This window comes from Gopherus flavomarginatus, chromosome 2, assembly GCF_025201925.1.
Source record: "Gopherus flavomarginatus isolate rGopFla2 chromosome 2, rGopFla2.mat.asm, whole genome shotgun sequence".
NCBI classification, from domain to species: domain Eukaryota; kingdom Metazoa; phylum Chordata; order Testudines; family Testudinidae; genus Gopherus; species Gopherus flavomarginatus.
In genome coordinates this window covers 80,746,897-80,771,245 of record NC_066618.1, presented here as the reverse complement: position 1 = coordinate 80,771,245, position 24,349 = coordinate 80,746,897, and the positions used below count along the sequence as shown (strand labels likewise).

At 42.7% G+C, this 24,349-nt stretch overlaps 1 protein-coding gene across 1 annotated transcript in view; it reads right to left on the bottom strand.

The window, feature by feature from the left end:
- COL6A6 (collagen type VI alpha 6 chain) overlaps positions 1 to 24,349 on the bottom strand; it is a 107,950-nt gene that overhangs the window by 59,209 nt on the left and 24,392 nt on the right. The window contains 10 exon segments of the mRNA XM_050939714.1: positions 290 to 316; positions 412 to 483; positions 2,502 to 2,555; positions 4,968 to 5,060; positions 5,606 to 5,751; positions 7,859 to 7,937; positions 8,041 to 8,390; positions 11,480 to 12,043; positions 16,082 to 16,657; positions 22,652 to 23,209. Coding sequence (XP_050795671.1) covers positions 290 to 316; positions 412 to 483; positions 2,502 to 2,555; positions 4,968 to 5,060; positions 5,606 to 5,751; positions 7,859 to 7,937; positions 8,041 to 8,390; positions 11,480 to 12,043; positions 16,082 to 16,657; positions 22,652 to 23,209 — 2,519 coding nt within the window.

Here is a 24,349-nt window from a genome sequence, read left to right as displayed (position 1 = left end):
CATCTGCTCTATTCTCTTGGGAGTCAACAAAACTACTCCTGGGTAAAGACCACAGGATTGAACCTTTGAAGATCTTTGGGATGAGCCTGATGCTGTTTAAACTTAAGGATACTTACACAGGTAGATGAATTAAGACAACGTGTCTATATGAAGGTGAGGGTATACCTTTTCACTTCTCCCTCCTCCTTTAATGCACTTTCATTTCTTATTTATGCTTTCAGCCATCTCACCTGATTTGTAGTCAAATCAACACAAAGTTTTTCAGAAAACAAGTGTATCAGTACTGTACCTTTTCACCAGGCATTCCTTGGTATCCCTGAAAAGAATAACAAATATTTGTTTAAATGAGATAAACGAAAAATAAATGCAAAGACATTTTGCTGAGTTAAAATAATGTCAGTAGAGTCTTACTTTAGGACCTTTACTACCATCACACCCCTTATTCCCTTGCTCTCCCATTGGTCCAGGCAGTCCTCTTGAACCCTGAAAGAGAGAGAATGAAAAACACATCTCAGTATATCCTGTCTAGTAAATGAAATATGAAGTTTGTAAGGAGAGTGATCAAGTGTTTGATCAGGGGATGACTATATTCATGAGATGATGTAATACTAGAAAGGGAGCGTGTATGTTAATGAATATGGTAAATCTCTGAGAAAGCCCCCGCATAAGCTACGTGTTTCAGAAGCCTAAGCAGACTCAGATTGAGCTAAGTGCTTGTGCAGTTAAAGCTGCGGTAGTTTCTCTCCAGAGTGCTTACAAAATATTACAAGCTTCTGGTCATTATATATGTATTTACACTTGGCATGAAACTTTTATATAATCACTTTGCATAATGCAATAAAAAGTACTGAATTGAAAAAGGAAATTGCCAATTAATGTTGCTCATCTCCACTATAGATAGCGGTGGGGCACTTTCCTTCATTCTCCTGTTAATACTACTCTCCTCAGAGAGTTCCTTCTGTGGGGGAAGAGAAGGTGCAACAAGAGCAGAGGGCCAGAGAGGAAGAGGGTGTTGCTGCAATGAAGGCCTAGGCCCAGTGGGCAAGAAAAATGATCAATCCATGTGTTTTTAAGTGAGTACAGTCCAAAGGCCGAATTCTGCTCTCGGTTACATGGGAGTGTGGGGCAATGCAGAAGCCATGCTGGATATGCATCCTTGTGGGACTCTCCAAGGGGAGATGAGGGCAGAGCCTACTCCCTTTGCCCCACCTGAGCAGTGCAAAGCAAGTGGGGCTATGAATCTGCTCTTAACCTCAAATTAGACAATTTACAATCTAACTTGCTTTTTATCAAGTGTTAGAACAGTTTCTTTGGTGTACTTCTCATGTTGCTACTCAAGCAGTTCTACTTGTCAGACCACATTCATGCACTGTGCTGGTATTTTCCGTCTTAATGCACCCAGGCACATTCCGCTATAAGCAATAACCCAGGAGCCACACCACTAACAGGTGTGGTTTAAGGGAGTGGAAAAAAAGCACAAATATAATCCGTCCTATCTGTTGTGTTTCTTAATCTGAAACAAATAATCAAAATTGAAAATACTGTTTTTTTTTATTAGGCCTGAATCACCACAGTTTTATGCCCATGTGACTCCATTGGTTACACAGTGGAGTAATTGAATGATGAATCAAGCTGCGTATATGGAAAAACAGAAGGCATAAGCCCCATTATTTATAAATGGAGTGGTGCACATCAGTAGAAAATTTTTCCTAATGTCTTTCTTGTGCCATGTGCTCTGTCTCAGCAGCTTGCAGACAGCAAAGATTCCATAACTGTATACTCTGGGTCCAATAGTGAATGTGTCAGAATCTACTTGCATGCAGATACTTGCCTACTTTGCATACTATTGAGGATATTATTTACACACACAGCTATATAAGTTTCTAAGTAAATAGGCACCTATACAGGAATGCATGTGCACCAGTTTGTACACATACTTTGCATGTAAGTATTTAGTTCACATGCAAATACTTGCTTGCTTACTTGCTGAAAATTAGGTTTCTCTCTTTTCCCTTTGCTTATAGAATCTTAGAAATATAGGCCTGGAAGGTACCTTGAGAAGTTATGAAGTCCAGCCCCTGCATTGAGGCAGGAATCAAGAGAGGAATTATTTTAATTTCTTTAATATTCGGAAAAAACATAAGCCTTGAATTCTCATGTAGACCAACAGGATTTTAATCAAGAATTTATGTAAAAAAGTTTCTCCAAGATACCCGCAAGTTCTTTTAGAAATTAAAAAAAGAGAAGAAACTCTAAATTACCTACAATTCTAAAGTATTAAACATTGACAAAGTGCTGAATCTTGACAGTTCTTTAAAAAAAAGATATGACCATTTTATTTTATCAGAATGATTTCTTCAGTATCAAGATTAGGAAATCCCCCCCTTCTCTATCAGGTTATTGTATTTTTTTTAAATACTGATCCCCAAAAAAAGTCTTTATGGGCACAAAGTTTTGAAGTATTTTTTCTTAGTAAAATGTAGTCAAATGTTATAACTTACCGGCTCTCCCTCTTCTCCTAAGTGTCCTTGACTGCCTTTTATACCTTTAGGTCCCTGAAATTCAGACAGTAAGAGTAAAGATTAATACTAAAATTCTCTTTGCATAAAAAGGTGAAACTATTAAGGTTTGTCCTAATGGGGTACTTTATTTAGGAACAGCTAAAATTTTGCCAAAGGCAGTTTTATTCTGTACGTTACAATTTTCATTCCTTTGTTGACTGTGTATTCAAAACACTCTTTAAAAAAAAATAATAAAACTTTGGAGAAATGGGTTCAGCAACAGACAGCAGGATAAATGGATAACCTGCAGGGAGGAATCATTTTAATTTCTTAATAGCTCAGCTTCTTTTTGGACCGAGGTTATCAAACTGTGGTCTGCAGACCACCAGTGTTCCACAAGGTCTATTCAGGTGGTCCACAGATAGTTACCTCTAAGGAGTGCACCTGGGCAGCTGCACACAAGAGAATGAAGGGCCACCCACCTAATTAGTGGAGCCGCGCAGAGGTGGCTTCACTAATTGGGAGCCTGGAGAAGACACACATGTAAGGTGAGGTGGTGGCCATGGGGGGAGGGAGGGAAATAGGGGATTGGTGGGAGGAGGTAGTGGGATGAAAAGAGGGGGTGGGGGGAATTTGAGATGTACAGGTTTGAGATGGCCAGAGAAAAAAAAAGGTGACTTTCCCCAACTCAAGGGCTGCTGCGGTGGGGGAAGACACCTCCCTCCTTCCCAGCCCCAACTTGGGGGCTGCCATGATGGGGGAGGGAGGGTACATCCATCACATTAGAAAGTTAAGACTACTGATATTAAAATAGGAGTTGTGTGCTTTTAATTTGTAGAAAAAAAACATAAGATTTTTTTTTAAATACAGAGCTTTTACCCAAAGAGTTTTACAATAGTTAGCTAATGATACAAACAACATTTGGGAAAATCATTAAGTGGTCTGCCAAGATGCTCAGCAGTTTTCAAGTGGTCCATGAAAAAAATGTTTGAGAATCATTGTTTTAGGAATAATAAAAGCAGCATCTAAGTCACCTAAAAGAGTGTTAAACATTAACAAAGTGTAGAATCTGGGCAGGTTTTTTTTTAATTCAAATAAAGCAACAGGAGAAAAATCACTATCTTCTTTAGGCTTTACAACTGGTTTGATTTTATACAACTAGACTTACCAGAGCAGGGGTGGACAACCTTTTTGACCCAAGGGCCACATCGAGGAATAGAAATTGTATGGCAGGTCACGAATGCTCACAACATTGGGGTAGGGGTGTGAGCTCTGGAGTGGGGCCGGGGATGCGAGCTTTGGGGTACAGGAGGGTGCTCCAGGCTGGGATTGAGGGGTTTGGAGAGTGAGAGGGGGATCATGGCTGGGGCAGAGAGCTGGGGTGTGATGAGAGGCTCAGGGAGTGCAGGCTCTGAGCAGCACTTCCCTCAAGCGGCTCCCAGAAGCAGTGGCATGACCCTTCTCCAGCTCCCACGCGGACGTGCGGCCAGGTGGCTCTGCACGCTCCCCATCTGCAGGGACTGCCCCTGCAGCTCTCATTGGAGTGTGTAGGAGTCAAAGCAGGGCCATGCCGTGACTTCCGGGAGCCACGTGGTATGGCCCCCAACCCAGCGCTGTGGCCGGACCGGGGCTGAGACACATGGTGAGGCTCACAGATCAGATTAAATTGGCTGGCAGGTTGGATCCGGCCTGTGGGCTCTCGTTTGCCCACCCCTGTACTAGAGCATATTTTTTCAGCATGGTTGGTGCCAGTCAGTAGTATATTCGGTCTATTTACGTTGTGAGAGTATTTTGTGTTTGTTCACCACAGATTTTTTTTTAAATGCCTTAGTTGCCAATTCAACTTTGAATTTTTTTTTTTAAATATATCTCATGTTGTTTGGTCTACCTAGATACTGCCTCTCGGGGAGGTGGATTACCTACACCAATGAGACAATCTCTTCTGTCAGAATAGGGAGTATCTATACTGGAGCACTACAGTGGCACAGCTGTAGGATTTTAAGTGTACACAAGCCCTGAGAATAGATACAGGCAAAGGCAATAAAACAAAAAAAAAGTCTTCCTATAAAGCTCCAACACTTGAATTTTCCTGGACTTGGCTGCCCCCGTATAATTACAATCAGGAACGGCGCCAGAGTTTCTGGTGCCCTAGGCAGAATTCAAGGGGTGGCATTTTGTGTGCTCCCCACAGGGCGCGCAGGAGCTTCCGGTTCCACTCCCATCGCACCGCCGAAGAAGGACCCTCCGCCAAAATGCCACAGGCGACAGCGGCAGTCATTGTGCAGCTTGAAGGTCCTTCTTCGGCGGTGCGATGGAAGCGGAACTGGAAGGTCCCACGCTCCCCATGGGGAGTGCACAAAATGCTGCCCCCCGAATCCTGGCACCCTAGGCGACTGCCTAGGGTCGCCTAATGGAAGTGCCGGTCCTGATTACAATCTAAATGAAGTGTCACAAAAACATTCTTACTTCATTTCCTTGTTTCCCTCGGCGTCCAAGTCCACCTTCCTCTCCAATGCACTTGCAAAAAACAGCGCAGCACGTCCTTTCAGCAACGTTAGTCTTGAAAAAAACAAACAAGATGTGCAAGTTCATTTTTCATTCATATTTCCCTGATCCTGAGCACATTTAAGACACTGAGAGTTTTGCATTTAATTCAGGACGAGCAGGATTGTGCCTTGCGTTCTACGGGCTAGATTCTCAGCTGTGGCTGAGCAGCACTCAGTGCAGCAGGTCTTAGCCCCAGGATCAGGGTGCTGCAATCTGGCAAGCAGGGCTGGTCCCAGGCTAAATTAGAGCAGCCTCACTCCTTTCCGGCCCCCAGCCACACTCCTTGCACCAACAGCTGCCAAGCTAAGCGGGCTGCTCTAGTACCATGAGATTCTCTCACACAGTGGGGAAACTTCAGCTGGCTGAGAAAATTGACTCTAGGCCTGTTTTGTGCCACCAGTGTTGGCACAAAGCAGCCTGGGCATACCAGAGAATCTTGCTGTCCGTGACTATTGTACTCTAAGTTCATTTGTGAGCCTTATTCAGTTCTTCAAGAAAATGACTAGGGCCTTAATCAAAACTAACTAGACACACTGGAGCTTCTCTGAATGACTTACCACATACTTGGACAGGGCTTTGTCAATATTTCTCTTGCCAATAGTTAACTGAGTCATGTATTCAAATCCCTTTCCAAACTCAATGTACTGAAGCTCATCAATTTTAGAGGCTCCTTCCAGAACGACAGTTATCAGTGCATCCAATCCTATTTAAAACATTGACCATAAAGGAGCAAAAACAAACATAAAACATTTATCCAAATGAAAATCTTAGACAATTATTTAGTTGATGGGACCTTGCATGTAGGAATTCAGATTATTATAATTCATAGTAAAAATAAAGATTATAGAATGAAAATTATGATTTATCTTCACATTTTGTTTTTAAGAGTCCATAATTAAATTTATAGAAAATAAATGGGCCACTGGAGATCAAGTAACCCAAGAGTGGATATCTATGCAAGGTAACAACCTTTAGAGAGCATCAAGTATCCCAATTGCTGTAGAATAAAAAAAAAGTCATAATAAAAATATAACTGAGAACAATGATCATTAAACCCCCTTGTCAAAAACAGATAGTTAAGGGTTAATGTCTCTTTCACCTGTAAAGGGTTAACGAACAGTGAACCTGGAACACCTGACCAAAGGGCCAATCGGGAGACAAGATACTTTCAAATCTCGGTGGAGGGAAGTCTTTGTTTGTGTGTTCTCTCTGGGTTCTGAGAGGGACCAGACATGTAAGCAGATTCCTCCAACCTTCTGAAAAAATCTCTTCTGTTCTAATTTTAGTAAGTACCAGGAAAAAGGTGAGTTTAGTCTTTTGATTGTTTTCTGTATTTGCAAATGTGTATTTTGCTGGAAGTATTTTAATGTGTATTTGTGCTGGGGGGAAGGCTCCTCTCTAGTGTCTATAAGCTGAAAGACCCTGTAACATTTACCATCTAAATTACAGTGACAACTTCTACTTTTTTTCCTTTCTTTTATTAAAGGTTTTCTTTTTAAGACCTGATTAATTTTTTCCCCTTGTTGAGGCTCAAGGGAATTGAGTCTGTACTCACCAGGGAACTGGTGGGAGACAGGGAGAGAGAAGGGAGGGGGGGAAGGTGGAATCCCTTTGTTTTAGATTCACGGAGCTTGAATCCGTATTACCTCTTGGGGAGGGGGAAAGAGGAGGGGGCAAGATGCACTCCTCTCTGTTTTTAGATTCAAGGAGTTTGAATCACAGTGATCTTCCAGGGTAACCCAGGGAGGGAAAGCTTGGGAGAGGCAATGGTGGGGGGAAAGGGTTTACTTTCCTTGTGTAAGATCCAGGGGGTCTGGGTCTTGGGGTCCTCTGAGAAGGTTTTAGGGGGACCAGAGTTTACCAGGCACTGCAAGTCCTGGTTGGTGGCAGCAGTACAAGATCTAAGATGGTAATTAAGCTTAGGGGGATTCACGCTGGTACCCCATCTTTTGGACGCTAAGGTTCAGAGTAGGGATTTATACCATGACACCCCTGCTGCTTGTAGTATGTGTTCTCCAATTAGCAACTGTGGAATGAATTCTCAGAGTGGAGCTTGAGCATCAAAGAACATGTGACCGCTGTGGCTGTCAGCACAATTATTTCTAGAATATTTTATCTTTTCACCTGAAACCAAGTTTTTAAATTTTCAAAATAATACTTCCTTGTACTGAAATTGAGTTTAAAGCTGAAGAGAAGAAACACATTGGGCTATATCATCTGTTGAAGTAAATCCAGAAATGGAATACAATAGACTGAAAACAAATATCCCTGTATTATGGCCAGGATTTTCAGAAGAGCTCAGCACCCACATTTAGGACTAGATATTTAACAAACACACACACACTCAGCTCCTGTATATACACACCAAAATAAGCAGCCAGATTTTCACAAAAGCTCAGCACATTGGGAACGTGAGCACTTTTGAGAATCAAGCCATCAGCACCACAATCTGAGGCACTGCATGCTCAGCCCTTTTGAAATCTGTTTCCAGTAACAGGTGCTGAGCAAATCTGGTGCTTTTCCTATATTTATTTCATGACTTTGTACCACTTGATGTAGTGTGATAACCCACAATCATCACCATCATGCACGGAAGCTTCATGACAAGGCAAACAAAAAGCAATGTTAGGATCTGGCACTCTGAATTGGTGGCTCTCTTCTATCTCCATATCCTGGCTGCTAAAAGGGAAGGCATTTGTTTTTCTTCTGTCCCTTTTTCACCTGCCTTTCTTCAGCTAAAGAGCTCTGGCTTGAGTAATTTAATTCAGACCAAAGTAATTTAATTTAAATATTTGTCTGCTTTAAGATACCTTTTTTTCTGAGTTCTTCCGACTTTTGTTCTAGTTCTTCTACATCTTCATCCAAACCGTCTGAAAATACAAGTAAAACCTAAAGAAATAGAGAGAGTTTGAAATCACAGGAAGTCAACTGTAGAATTAAAACGAAATAACTTATTTTCAGTCCAAAGTCTCAGTGTAAGAGACTAGGTTACCTTCCTTCGATTTTGATCATCAGCTTTGCTTGGAAATGTTTTCCAGAGTGACTCCAGGAAGTTGCCATTGAGATGAGATGGTTTGTCAATCAAGCTCTCTCTCAAGCTGTTCCATATTTTCTCACTGTCAAATTGGAACTTTGAAGACACGGGTGTAATTGTATTGTTCAGGTAAACTGCCACACTGCTCTGTGTCTTTGTCCCTACACTGCAACTCAGACTGCTTAGGGATGTGAGCGCTTTTAGCATGTTGGGAAGATATGTTTCCAGCTGGTACTGTCCCTGGAATAAACGGTCACCTCTCTTTTGTGAAGAGATGTCAAATCCCATAACAATATCCACAAAACAAGCTACAGTAGGGAAGAATAAAAAACAAAATTTTCACAAATTAATGTAAAAACAAATGTAGGCAGAGGAACAGAGAGAAAGAGGGAGACAAAGTTTAAGCTAAAAGAATCATGGTAATTGTAGAAATCAGTCAGAGATGGACAGGAAAACAAGACAATAGCTGGTGGACAGAATATGTATAGAGAGGTCCTTAATGTCTTTAACCCATATCTGAACAAAATTCACCCTGAATTCATCATCTTTTACACCAGCAGGGTTATTCCAGGGATGACCTTTCCTCAATATATGTACTTCTACTGAAAAGAAAGAGGTAACATTTTCAAACAGTGATTGTAATTAACTGAAAAAGTATTTTGAAGTTTCATAGACTCATAGACTCATAGGTCAGAAGGGACCAATCTGATCATCTAGTCTGACCTCCTGCACAAGGCAGGCCACAGAACCCCACCCATCCAATTTTATAACAACCCCTATCCCAGGACCGAGTTATTGAAATCCTCAAAAATGGTTTGAAGACCTCAAGCTGCAGAGACACCACCAGCAAGCGACCCGTGCCCCACGCTGCAGGGGAAGGCCAAATGAAAAAATAATTGTACCATTTAACAAATTTTACTCTCATTGATGTCAATGTGAGTTTTGCTGTTTACTTCAATGGGAGCAGAACTTGGCTCACTTTCATATTATTTACCATTCTCAATAATAATTAAACAGACTGAAACTTATTTTTTATTAATAGTGCACTGCGTTGGAAGATGCTTTAAGAGTTAATGATGCTGTACTAATAGCCTATTCAATACACCTAGAAATCATACTGACAATTCTGTTTCACATGCAGGTCAACACTAACAAATAGAATGGAACATGTTAAATCAAGATGATTTAAAAAGACAACTTTTTTTTAAAATGATGTAAGTTAGGTTAAGCCTTTATAAAATTAATTTGAAATTTTGTGCTATTGCAACTCTAGAATAAAATTTATAATGCACTTGATTGTAAGTGCTGCTTTTTTAAATGCTGGCGCATGTGGGATATCTTATTTGAGTCTTACAAAACTGCTATAGGCAAAAGAAAAGTATTGAAAATTAAAGCCCTGATTGCGCAGGCATCAAAGCAGGTATCTAACTTTACTCATATGAATAGACAATGAGGCTACTCTTTTAAATTTAAATATATGCATGAGCACTTGTATTTTTTATGAAACACTTCTTAGTGACAGTCTTTATCACTTCAGCGCAAAACAGCTTCTGTGTTAACAGAGAAGTTATTTAGACTGTATGAACTTTTATTTATACAAATGGACCATTTAAAAAAATATCTTAAGGTTAATTACCTAAATATGAGCTTAAGGATCAAAGAAATTTTCAAGAACACAAGTCCCAATGGCTCCCAACTGCAACCGCTGATGGAAGAGTACAGCCTGGTCAAAGCATTTCAGCTTCTTGGCTTATGGAAGTTCAATATATCCAAGATTGTGTTGGTTGTAAATATAGCTTATCTATTTTGTGTTGAGTTTGTGGTGTTCTCACAGTAAGGGTTAATGGGGAACTGGAATTGTTATTTTCTGCATAAATGAGTATTTTAAGAGTGAAATCTCTCAATTGAAAAAAGTCTGTGTAAAACCTCAAATTCCAACAGTTAGGAAACTTATCTAAAACAGTAAAAAACAAGTATAAAACATCCACTTTAGCAATTTAAAGCTACGAAGTAGGAAGAAAGTAAAGAATTTGCAATGTGTAAATAAAAATATATGATTCAATTTAAAAGGTTAAATTGAAATATTCAAATTTAGATTAGTTTTAAAAAAAATAAGTTATGGTAGGTCTTCAACTTGTGAACAAATCGCTTATTTCTTTTGCCACCAATTACATCTTTCTATGTTCTTGCTACTGTCAGTGCTACTAAGAGACAACGTCAGAGCAGCTGCACTCCCACACCTAAGAAAGAGGACAAAGGGCAAAGGCATACATACAGGGAAAAGAAAGCCAGTGATACTCTTCCTCAATCTGGAGAAGATTTGTTTTCTTTATTCTCAAGCTCTAGGACCAGTCTCTAGTGAAAGAAAAGGAGAGAGCAGTTCAGTGCTCTGACAATGGCTGTGAGGGCAGAGAAAGTGCCAGCTCAAAGAGGAGGTGAAGAGTAAAATATCAGGCGAGGCAAAGGAAAATAAACTCCTTTCTTCAATGGGAAAGTAAAAAGGAGGCTCCTCTGAGTCAATGACTTGCAGGCTAAAAATCGGAATAGCTGTAGCAAGGGGATCCAGATACCTTAGAAGCAAAGGGAAGAAGTATACGGGTGGGTGTGGGTGAAACCTTGGCATACAAGCATATAAGCCTAAGGAAAGTGATTGTAAAGGATCAGAAGCTCCGTTTTCAAGGCAGTGGAGGTTAGCTGGCCAGATTCTGCCTTCTACCAAGATCCACTCAGTACAAGAAAGGAGGAGGGGCCACCAGGGAGCTTGTTACAACTTCTCAGCATGGAGCTGTTCCAGCATGCTTTGACTTTGCCCTAAGGTGAATTTCTATTGGCTGGGCACAGTAAGAAGCCTACAGTCAACTTGATGACATTCCTGTCTCTTGGGATGAAATACAATAACATTTGAACCGGCATCTGCTAAGAAGGAAGCTTCAACTAAGTCTGCAATTACTTCTCTCTCAGACAAAGAAAAAAGAACGGTGAGGGGGGGAAGAGGAAGCTAGGGGGGGAGGGGACACACAGAGCCCCTGCCATGAGGATTGGGTTGCAGTGAATCCCTGAACTAGAAGAGGATGGGAGAGGACCAATGAGCTTGACCTATGGAAGCGACAAAGTGTGCAACCCCCTAGTCTATTGTGAAAGTAGGAGCAAAACAGGTGCAGCCATTTGTGTGTTACAGGATTATGTAAACAGAGCATTTTCCTTGCATGTTCCAATCAGTAATGTTGGGCCTAGTAATTTATAAATGCTGTAGCTAGAAAATTCAAACCTGGCTTTTACTAGTCCTCAGTGATGGTCAAAAACAATACAAGTTCAAAGAAAAATACCTCTAGAGGTGGGACAGAGACAAGAAGTCAGGATTGAAATCTGAATTTCCCCCTTATTCATTTATACTTACTTGTAGGAATATCAGGTTTACATAGGTCACCAACTAGTCTTTTTTTAATAATCTTCAGCTCTTTGAAATCACGAACAGTGTACTTCCTTTCTGGGATGCCAGCTATTTGCATGAGCTGCGAGTGATCAATATCCCCAACTCCTATAGCATATGTATTAACACCTTCCTTTCTCAGATCTTCTGCTGGTTCAGCAACATCATCATATGACTTCCCATCAGTGACTACCAGCAAAACTGGTCGGACGTTTCTTGTTACTCTTCTGGTGCGTGCTGGTGCAAAGAATTCTTTCACCTGCTTAAGTGCAGCTCCAATTAAAGTAGTCCCTGTCATCTGCTTAATGTTCTGAATTTGATTGTTCAGTTCTGATTTGCTCTGGAAAGTACCCAGGCCAAATTCTCTTTTATACTTGTCACTGTACTGGGCAATGCCAATTTGAACATTGTGATCATAATCAATCTGATCTAGTACATCTTTCAAGAAATCCTTCATCCTGGTGAAGTCAGTTTGGTCTATACTATTGGAACCATCAATCAAGAAGACAAGGTCTGCTTGAATTTCACACTCTGAAATGGAAAAAAAGGAGAATTAGCTTATTATTTATATAGTGCTCATAATGTGCCAGGCTCCTCACAGACAAATAAAAGACAGGGTCCCTGCCCTCAAAGCGTTTTCAGTCTAAACAGAGATAAGACAAAACAAGTGCAGACAAACCCAAAGGAAGTGGGGAAGGTGAGAGCAGGACAAGGCTTATAAGTACAAGATTGTGTGATTGCTTTGGTGGTTCTGCACACATCCTGTTGATTCACTTTATGTATATTTTTATTACATGGAAATAATCACAATCCTATTGGGGGGGTTACACTCACTTTGGGGAGAGAAAGAGCATGAGAGAGTGTGGCAAGGGAAAGATAGTGGGCAGAGGAAGACTCACGGAACAAGGAGGAGGAAAGCTCAGGAGGAAAAAGGAAAGAGAGATGGAGGCTGGCTGACATCGTAAGACAGGATAAGTGTAGTAGTTGAAGAGAGATGAAAGGAGATTAGGACAGACAGCAAATCAGTTGGGCAATCAACAAGTGTAAAGGCAGATCAGAGTTTATATTTTAGAGGACAAAAATTCTGATAACATGAGGACACTGATTGGGGGTGAGTGAAGGCATTTCCCACCTGTTCCCTGCTCTGCTGCTGAGGAATGCGAAAAGTTTCTGGAGCTGGAGCTTTAAGAACACTCCAAAGCTCCTCCTGCAGTTTTTTCTAAGTAGTCAGGGAGATGTGGCTATGAGCCCATATTTCCAGGCATCTCCTGGTTGGGATCCGGCATGGAATAGGGATTTCTGTTCCTCACTGGTGGGAGCAGAGGTCCATGGGGTGAGGTTTTTGAGACTGGAGTAACAGTGGGCTATTACAGGCTCACACAGAAACAAAAAAATCAATTCTGAAGCACTTAGAGGAGAAGAAAGTGATCAGGAACAGTCAGCATGGATTTACCAAGGGCAAGTCATGCCTGACTAACCTAATTGCCCTCTGTAATGAGATAACTGGGTCTATGGATGAGGGGAAAGCAGTGGATGTGTTATTCCTTGAATTTAGCAGAGCTTTTGATATGGTCTCCCACAGTATTCTTGCCAGCAAGTTAAAGTAGTATGGGCTGGATGAATGGATTATAAGGTGGATAGAAAGCTGGCTAGATCGTCAGCCTCAACAGGTAGTGATCAATGGCTCCATATCTAGTTGGCAGCTGGTATCAAGCAGAGTGCCCCAAGGGTCAGTCGCAGGGCCAGTTTTGTTCAATATCTTCATTATTGATCTGGAGCAGGCCTGCACAACTCGTAAAGCGGCGAGGGCCACATTACTCCAAAGAAAACAGCTGAGGGCCAAAACCCTCCGGCTCCACAGAAACACGCCCCTCCCAGGACCTATCGGCCCGTGGAAACACCCCGCCCCAGCACTGCCCAGCCCTGCAGAAACAAACTCTCCTTCCCCAGCGCCGCCCCACCAAAACAGCTGTAGGCCAAAAAGGGGAGGAGCAGAGATTCAGGCAAAGGACATTGCTGAATACAGGGAAGTTTGGAGGAGGTTCCAGAAGCAGAAACCCTCCAAAGTATTTGTAAAGGGACAGTCATACAGGCATATATAAAACAAGGCATGTGGGGCGATGCAGGGGCAGCCTAATTCTCACAACAGGGAAAGCAGTCTGTGCAACAGCTGGATGCTAGCATGGAAGGACACTCCTCCCTCCCCCCCGAATAAGCTAGTGAACTGCAGACTTTACACATTTCCAGCAGATGTTCTGCAATTGTCCTCATAACAAAATGGACTAGAAGAACCTCAACTACTAGGCTTCAGGAGCCCTAACCCTTTACTGGACTTTCCCCTTACGGCCAAGTTAACAATTGTCATTGTTGGAACTGACAAAAGCCTTGTCTACACTGGTGGTGGCATATAGGATCTGTGTAGCTAACCACCTCGGTGAAAGGCTCTCATGGAGGATAAAGGCTCAGGCAATAGAAAGCTGCCAGAGCCTTTCTGCTCTGCCTGATGCTTGCTGGAGCCTTTCCTCACAAGCAGGACACTATACTGATAAAAATAGCATAGACGGGGGTGCACAACTTGGGCATGGAGTGAGTGTAGGATATATGCCTTAAGGTTCTGGCATGTCTTTATTTACCTAAGCAGAGCTTCTCTGCCTCATGCTCTTTGTACCTGTGGTAGAGGAGCATGCAGTGTATGTACTCTGCACCCCACTGTCAGTGTAGATCTAGCCTAAGGTGTTGTAATAAGAGTATGTATAACCTTTCTCCCAGCCATACTCAACTATTCATTCACAAAGGCATGCCTGCAAGTACTTCCTGGGAGGAAGACCTAGCCCCTATAGTGCTTGCCTCTGAGATGCAGTACAGCTGTCACATTACTGACGATCTGAAGAAGTTTGTCTCTCTCCAGATTAACACACAAAACACAAACTCACACAGTCTTCATCCCAGCTGGCCTTTGCAGTCTCTCTTCTGCTTGTTCAGGGTCTCTCCCAGGCCTCATTGCCTAGAGACCTTCCTCCAACTTCAGCCTTTTTCCCTACTGACTCAAGGCCTTTACAGGAGCCTGTTAACCTAATTACAACTTTCTCTCCCATCCCCTTGAGGCTTCCTGCTCTTTTTTATCCTGCCAGCTCCTGATTCCACCCAAGTGTGGTTCATCCTGCAATCAGGGCTGGCTTAGTCCCAGACTATCCAGCACATGGGGCCAACCACCCTGTTCCAATGGCAGAGGCTATTCAGTGGACATTTAGGAATGTGTGCCAGAAAACAGGATTTATTTGCAAACAGTTCCGAACACTAAAAAAGGATCAAATTTGACAATTTATTTGTAACAAATTTTAACTAGCTGCACAGACCAGCAACCTAAAAAGTGCAGCTAAAGCACTGGTTTTTAGCAAGGGACAGAGAAAGGCATTAGGAAAAGTAGAAATTATGAGGCCTAATTCTCCACTGACTTCCACATTACACACTCTGTGGGCATAGAATGCTACTAAACTGGATTTCCTCATAGTAGGAGTAGCATTTTACAGTCTCTTTGCAAAGATTCAAGTGACTCTTTGGAGTGTAAAGATCTCTATGATCCTTCCTGTGGCATGTGGGCAAACAGAAGCATGGACCAGCAAATGAGGATGAATCTGACTAGTAGGTCACTGACTAGTTGTGTGTTTTTATACAGCACAGGGGTTTGGAAAGTGTAGACCAGTGTGTAACTGTGTGGGACTAGAGCAGTGGTGGACAACCTACAGCCCGTCAGGGTTATCCACTGGTGGGCCATGAGACAGTTTGTTTACTCTGACCATCCGCAGTTCCCAGTAACCGCAGTTCATCATTCTCAGCCAATGGGAGCTGTGAGAAGCTGCAGGCCACAAGGATGTGCAGGCCACCACTTCCTGCAGCTGCCATTGTCCAGAAATGGCTAACTGCAGCCACTGGGAGCTGCTGGCAGCTTTGCTTGTGGATGGTCAATGTAAACACAATCTCACGGCCTGCCAGCGGACTGCCCTGAGAGACTGCAGGTTGCCCACCACTGGACTAGAGGATGCCACTGTGCAGTTTGCATGGTGTAAGTTTCCTCAGAGTAGCCCCTGCATTTTGATTGCCACTTGCAATAGTCCCCCCATCTACCTGTTCTTACCTATTTCCTCAGCAGAGCTCATCAATCAGGCCAAATCATGTGGTGCTTTTGTGATGTAGATAAATGCCTATCCCCACAACTAGTTTAATCAAAGTGAAACCTGAACTTGGGCCTTTTAAAGTGAAAGGTTAGTGCCCTAATATTACCTTTATGAAAGTTTTGAACCTGCACAGACCAACAATAATATCAAACATTTAAGCAATGCAAATCCTCAATTGTAGGATCAAGGAAGGATAAACTTTAAGAAACTTCCCTTTTGGCCTACAGCTTGGCTTGCTAATGAGAAAAAAAATACCATAGGAAGCTAGATATACAAATGAAGCCATATACGTTAATTTGAAATTTTAGAGATGCGTCTTCCCATCTTTGCCAATTTTTAAATAAAATGATGAAGAAAATTTAAACTGTATAGAAAAGTAAAAACACACGCTTACCTGGTTTTGAATCATTACATACTTTTTCTGATATTGCTACAGATGTGTTTTTGAGTCCTTCAAATGTATCCACATAGTAATATTTGTCTTCTGATCCAGCCATAGCCAAAAGCTCAGTAATGTCTGCTCTTTCTATCCCAACAGCATAGATAATAATTCCATTGTCTCTTAATCTCTTGGCTGTATCACCGAGCTGAGCTTTATCATGGGAGTCACCATCTGTTATCACTATAAGAATCTGTGGAACTCCCTTGCTTTTGCGGCCGCCATGCTCCTGAGCAAACAGAGCTTCCGAATAGCCAATCGCCTTGGCTGTATACGTTGAACCACCTAAAGTTGCATCATTCTGGATAGCCTTAACAATCTCGGATTTTGTTGTGTACTTATTAAGGTAGAAAAAAGTTTCCGGTTCACCAGAATATTTTACAGCTCCAAACTGAACTCTATCTGGACCAACATCAGATCTGTTCACCAAGGCAATCATGAAGTTTTTCATGGTCTGATATTCTGAGGAATTTATGCTCCCAGATCCATCTATCACAAACACAACATCTAATCTTTCTATCCTTTTGCATTCTGTAAAAGAACAAATGACAAAACAAAAAAAAACAAAAAACCCAAAACAGGTAAGTAAGTACAGACTCTTACTGATGTTTCTTACTAGCCTCCTAGCATTCAAGCAAAGCTTGTGAATTTGGATCACTTTTTGGAGGCAATAACACAACTGAACGTCCTATGTCAGGCATGTTTTGGGAAAATCCATCAGTCCACAACAGAAGAGCCTAACCACTAATCCTAAAATAACTGATAATTTCATCTAAATCTAAAATCCAGATGGACGGAGGGAAGAAATGAATAGTAACACAACAGAATGGGATCAGGCTACACGATCATAATGGCCTCTTCCGGCCTTAAAAAACAAACCAAACCAAACCAAAAAAACTATGAATCTGTATTCTATTCAGATACAAGCACCAATTAAAAGCTTATGTTTTCCCCAAAAAACATATTTTAAGATTTTCATTTTTGGAGTCAAATCAAATTTCTGTGACCCCTGCTCTACAGAGTCACCATACACACAGTTTTATGTACTGTCTACTAATGAAATGAGCCATATTCTGCTGCCATTTGCATGTATGCAACTACACTGAAATTTATGAAGACTCACCAGGCATCAATGATAGCAGAATTTATTTTGTGCTTTGAATCTATTGCAATTTTTTCTTCTTTGTGAAGGAAAGACATTCAATTTGGAGACTGAAGCCCCACCATCCCTGCACAGCCCCTAAGGCCCTATGTTGCAGTGACGAAAAAGGAGTGAACAGGACTTTCGTGAAACCCATTAAAACTCCTCCTAAACTAAAGATCAACATTTATGATGAGGAGGTGGAAAGTCAATACCTGATTAACAGTTTCGTAAAGTCAATTACCTGATTAACAGCTAACATTGTAGCTCCTAAACATGGAACAACATATATACCTCTTAGGGCATAACACAGTGGCAGGTTTGTATCTGTTCTCACTTTGCAACAGCAAAAATGTGTTTTCTGTAATTGGATAAGTGAGTTCAAAAGAGACCCAGAACTCAGTCCTGTAAGCCTGTGACATGGAACATGCAATGTGCAAAGAGGAAGGAGACTCCTTGTGCTCTCCCCAGCCACATTGTGCAACCGGGTATGGGGCCAGGGATAATTTGGCCCTGGGCTATTCCATTTTTCAGGTTCTTGTGCATCAGCAAGCTGTGCAAGGTTTGGATAGAATGATAACCATCTGTGCAATTTTATTCTATTTAGGTTCTTGTACTACAATCATTGCCTTAATATACCTGTGTGCCTTCCAGCCATGTATTAAGCAGTGTGTATTTTTTCCTCTCATCTTCTCCTCAGGGGCAAAAATGTGTTTAGTGAGTTGTTTTGAATGTCACCTCCACTCCCCATATATTTATGTTAGAAAAGGTAAGGTCAAAGGAAAATACCTTGCACTTGGAGCGGAAGGTGGAGAGGTTTGTGATGGGCGTTATTTTCTGTGAGAGTTCATTTCACAAGAGTCCTGGACTAGGCCCCCCAAAAATGAGTAGCATGTGGTACTCACTACCATTTTCACAGTTTTATGCCTCTTTTGGCACCTATTTAAATGTGTCTTGTCACCACATTTTCTTAAAAGTCTTGGCTACATTGGCAGGGCCAGCTCTAGGTTTTTTGCCACCCCAAGCAAAAAAAATTTTGGCTGCCCCCCGTCCCAGCCCTTGGCTCCTTGCTGCAACCCCCTGCTGCCCCAGCCCTGGGCTCTCCTCCTCACCCACACCCCCTGCCGCCCCAGCTCTGGGCTCCCCTCTTCCCCCTCACCATTGCTCCACACACACACCTCCTGCTGCCCCAGCCCTGGGCTCTCCCCCGCGCCCCCCCACCTGCACCCTCCTTCCGCCGCAGCCCTGGGTCACTGGTAACTTGTTCCCAGGGCAGGTCATTGAGCAGGAATTTTAGATGTACATAGAACACAGACAGGATTAGTTTAACTTCTGTGCCAGGGAAGATAATGGAGCAAGTAATTAAAGAAATCATCTGCAAACACTTGGAAGGTGGTAAGGTGATAGGGAATAGCCAGCATGGATTTGTAAAGAACAAATCATGTCACACTAATCTGATAGCATTCTTTGATAGGATAATGAGCCTTGTGGATAAGGGAGAAGCGGTGGATGTGATATACCTAGACTTTAGTAAGGCATTTGATACGGTCTCGTATGATATTCTTATAGATAAACTAGGAAAGTACAATTTAGATGGGGCTACTATAAGGTGGGTGCATAACTGGCTGGATAACCGTACTCAGAGAGTAGTTATTAATGGCTCCCAATCCTGCTGGAAAGGTATAACAAGTGGGGTTCCGCAGGGGCCTGTTTTGGGACCAGCTCTGTTCAATATCTTCATCAACGATTTAGATGTTGGCATAGAAAGTATGCTTATTAAGTTTGCAGACGATACCAAACTGGGAGGAATTGCAACTGCTTTGGAGGACAGGGTCAAAATTCAAAATGATCTGGACAAATTGGAGAAATGGTCTGAGGTAAACAGGATGACGTTCAATAAAGATAAATGCAAAGTGCTCCACTTAGGAAGGAATAATCAGTTTCACACATACAGAATGGGAAGAGACTGTCTAGGAAGGAGTATGGCAGAACGAGATCTAGGGGTCATAGTGGACCACAAGCTTAATATGAGTCAATAGTGTGATACTGTTGCAAAAAAAGCAAAAGTGATTCTGGGATGCATTAACAGGTGTGTTGTAAACAAGACACGAGAAGTCATTCTTCCGCTTTAGTCTGCGCTGGTTAGGCCTCAACTGGAGTATTGTGTCCAGTTCTGGGCACCGCATTTCAAGAAAGATGTGGAGAAATTGGAGAGGGTCCAGAGAAGAGCAACAAGAATGATTAAAGGTCTTGAGAACATGACTTATGAAGGAAGGCTGAAACAATTGGGTTTGTTTAGTTTGGAAAAGAGAAGACTGAGAGGGGACATGATAGCAGTTTTCAGGTATCTAAAAGGGTGTCATCAGGAGGAGGGAGAAAACTTGTTCACCTTAGCCTCCAATGATAGAACAAGAAGCAATGGGCTTAAACTGCAGCAAGGGAGATTTAGGTTGGACATTAGGAAAAAGTTCCTAACTGTCAGGGTAGTTAAACATTGGAATCGATTGCCTAGGGAAGTTGTGGAATCTCCATCTCTGGAGATATTTAAGAGTAGGTTAGATAAATGTCTATTAGGGATGGTCTAGACAGTATTTGGTCCTGCCATGAGGGCAGAGGACTGGACTCGATGACCTCTTGAGGTCCCGTCCAGTCCTAGAGTCTATGATTCTATGAGGATTGGTTGCCATATGGTTACAGAACTGCAGTAAATTGGAACAATTTTCAGCTTGTGTGATTGGAGGATATCTGGAAGCATATTATAAGACTGTCCTACATGAATGAGGAAAAGTTGAGGTGCCTTTATTATTCTTTTGTTCCACTCTTTCTTTCTATGGGGAATCTGCCAATGCTGCATCACTGTCTTTCTTTTAAACAAAAAAACAAAGGCAATGGCTGTTGAAAATTGCAATTCCAGTCCCAATAACCACTGGGAAGCATTTCTTGCTCAATTTTATCCTACTTTTTCTACAGCAAGTTACAGTGGACCAGTATATTTGATTTGGGAGAAATGAAGTAACAGCTGCCCAAACTGAGCTTGAGCACTCCTGAATTTTGAGGTGTTCAAATCTGGAAGGCAGGTGCTGGGGGTGGGAAGGCTGTGGCTCCATGGGGGAGCATGGCAGCATGTATGCAGCAGTGTGTCTGGCGCTGCGCGGAGCCAGACACGCTGGTCTGAGTGGCACGGTAAGGGGGCTGGGGGGCTGTCATAAACAGATAACTAAGGGTTAATGTCTCTTTCACCTGAATCACCTGACCAGAGGACCAATCAGGAAACAGGATTTTTTCAACTCTGGGTGGAGGGCGGGTTGTGTCTATGTTCTTTGTTTCTTCTGCCTGTATGCTCTGTCTCAGCTATGAGGGGATTTCTATTTCCTGCTCTCTAATCTTCTGTTTCCAAGTTGTGAGTACAGAGATCATGTATTTACATGTCTATAGTTGCTGGAGTGCTTTGAATTGTATTCTTTTTGAATAAGGCTGTTTATTCAATATTCTTTTAAGCAATTGACCCTGTATTTGTCACCTTAATACAGAGAGACCATTTGTATGTATTTTTCTTTCTTTTTTTTATATAAAGCTTTCTTTTAAGACCTGTTGGAGTTTTTTGTTTAGTGGGGAACTTTAGGGAAATTGAGTCTGTACTCACCAGGGAATTGGTGGGAGGAAGAAATCAGGGGGAGATCTGTGTGTGTTGGATTTGCTAGCCTGATTTTGCATTCCCTCTGGGTGAAGAGGAAAGTGCTTTTGTTTCCAGGATTGGAATTACAGAGGGTGGACTCCCTCTGTTTAGATTCACAGAGCTTGTGTCTGTGTATCTCTCCAGGAGCACCTGGAGGGGGGAAGGGAAAAGATTTATTTCCCGTTGTTGTGAGACTCAAGGGTTTGGGTCTTGGGGTCCCCAGGGAAGGGTTTCGGGGGGACCAGAGTGCCCCAAAACACTCTAATTTTTTGGGTGGTGGCAGCAAGTACCAGGTCCAAGCTGGTAACTAAGCTTGGAGGTTTTCATGCTAACCCCCATATTTTGGACGCTAAAGTCCAAATCTGGGACTAAGGTTTGACAGGGGCAGTCAAGGAACAGGGAGTGGGGGGGTTGAATGGGGTGGAAGTTCGGGGGGGCAGTCGGGGCAGGGAGAAAGGGGAGTTAGATGGGTCAGATGTTCGTGGGGGCAGTCAGCGGTTGGATAGGCATGGGAGTCCCAGGGGTTTGTCAGGGGACAGGTAGGGGAGGGTGGGGTCCTTGGGGGGAAGTTGAGGGGGGTCTCAGGAGAGGGCAGTGGGGGACAAGGAGAAGAGAGGCTTATATAGGGGGTGGAATCCCAAGGGGCAGTTAGGGGCAGAGGTCCTGAAGGGGGTGAATCAGGAGACAGGGAGCGGGGGGGGGGGGAGTTGGATGGGTTGGGGTTTCTGTGGGGGGCAGTCGGAGGGAGTGGATGGTGGCGGGCTGGGGCTACCCTTCCTCCCTGTGGAGTGTCCTGTTTTTTGAATGTTAAAATATGGTATCCCTACTCTTCACAGCACAGCTCTCCACTCACAGCAGCATGAGGTCCCTCTCCCGCTTTCCTGTTGGTAGTGGCCAAGGGAATGCTGGGAAATGTAGTTCTTTCCCTGCTCCAGGGCTGGCTCTATAGGCAGGGAGCTAACCAAGGAACTACAGCTCCCAGGGCCCCCTGTTGGTTCCCAGCTCCAATGCTGGATCCCTGCTGGCTGCTGCCCTTGCAAATGGGCTGCCCCAAGCACATGCTTGCTTTGCTGGTGCCTAGAGTTGCCCCTGTACACTGGGGTTGAACCACATCTGGAACCCAAACTGAAACTTGTAAATACGGTTCCAAGAAAAACTAGTTTCTGGTGCTGTATTGCTGGCAACACGGATAGGGGCGAGAGAGAGACTGACTGACTGTATGTCTTCTAGGGCAGTCAGGGTTCCTGTGTAAATGAGTAATACTAAAGTCTATCAGGTAAATATAACCTATAGAGACCATTTCTGCCCTCATTAATGTGAACAAGAATCAGTCCCCAAGGATGTTTTACACTGCCAGATCACCACAAAGGAGCCTTAGTATAAGTGAGAATCAGATTCTTAGTCTTTTCTTACACACATGAGCATGCATATTGTACTTTTAAAATGTTATTAAATTTATATTATTTGTTTGAGAAAATATAGCAATATTTAGAAAGCTAGTAGGACAGGCCTCCTGGTACCGTGAGCCAAATTCTACCTTCATTTTCTTGCACGCTCTTCATCCCTGTAGGCATCTCCAAGAGAAGATGGCATTGCAAGGAGAAAGAACGCCTCTTTACTTACTTTATTACAATAGTTAACTATCTGGAGAGAGCGAAATTCCTACAGACATAGATTGACATGAGTTATTAAAAACTGCAATGCTTACCCTCATGAGGGGTGCATATTCCAAAAATGATCTCATCTTCTATGTGCTTCAGAATATCAAAGTTCTCAATGTAAAAAACCAGCTCATGCTTCCCGCTAATCTCTTCCAGCTGAGTTTTATTTGCATTAAACACTCCAACAGAGTATATAACAACACCTTGATCACGTAGGGCTTTTGCTGGACTTTCTACTGCATCCTGCGCTTCCCCATCTGTAATCAGGATAAGAATCTTTCTGACAGCTGGACGTGCACCTTTAGGAGGCCTGAAATAATCAGCCACAAATGTCAATGCACCTCCTGTTAGTGTAGTTTTTCCTATAAGAGACATTTTATCAATAGCACTGAAAATGTCACTTTTTGAAGCGTATCGGTCAAGCTGGAATTCTTCCTTCTTTATGTCACTGAACTGGACGACCCCAACCTGCACTCGATCTTTGCTGATGTCAGATTTGTTGACCAGTTCTCTCAAAAAGTTTTTCATTTTTGAAAAGTTCTCTGATCCTATGCTTCCGGAACTGTCCACTAGAAACATGATGTCAGCTGTCATTTCTTTGCAGGCTATAGAAGAAAACATATTTATATTAGTATAATCCAGGCTGTACATTAAAAATAAGTTAATAGACTTAACTGGGACAGGATGGTCTGGGATAGATGGCTGAATGCTAAGATTTCTGGCTGTGCTGGGTAAATGGGGGAATAGTGAAGTAGGTGGATGGATGGGTGGGTGATCTCTGGAGAATAGCTGGGTCGGGGAGCCTGGGGCCAGTACTGGGACTCTCTCACGAGCTGTTACTGCCCCCTCTTCCAGTTGCTGCTATGCATTAGAATCTACTGGGGAGCAGCTAGAAGTGAGGCAGAGAGGTCACCTGAGTGTCACAGCAGCTTCCAGGAGAATCAACTGCAGAGCTGTCCCTGCAGCCTAACTGGGTGCATGAGGATCCGGATGGGCTGAGCGCAGGTATGACAGGGCTGCTGCTTGTGTGAGTGCCACACGAGTTGCATGACACTGGACAGTACTGCTATAAGTTTAGTAGGGTTGCTAAGGAGAGATTTGCTAGGCACATGCATTGACACACACGAGAGATATAGCTTGTGCTTGGTTGTCTGAGCCACTTCCAGTTCCGAACAGAAAAAGATTCAGTGGTTCACAAATCAACAGAGGCACAAAAGATTCAGGGGTTTACAGCTGTATATAAGCATAGGACACTAGCATTCTAATAATATACCTATTAATCACAAACACCAACTTGACATCGCTCACTGCTAGAGAATGTAGCTTGCATTTGTTTTCCTCTTTGTGTGTGTGTGTGTGTGTGGAGGGAGAGCGGGGGTTGAAGGCTACTGAGCATCACAGTCTTACAGAGACAATGATCTTAAATGCCACCCTGCAGCCTGGTGGGAGGGTTAGTGCTCTGTGGGCACCTGAACAATTCATGACATAGGTATGTACACTGGGACAATAGCAACACAACATGACAAGTTGGAAACACACTGCTTGATGTAGGACTACTCTCTTCAATTGAAAAGCCACCTTGTTTATCACAGAGCTGAGGTGGAAAAAAAGGAAGGAAGGAAAAGCAGTGCACTTTGATGCTCTGATTGAAACCGAATAAAAATACCTATGCTTTTTTAAAGCATATGTTGAACATACAGATAATAGATTTAAGAAAGAAAACTGCATTATTTATAATTGGCTTG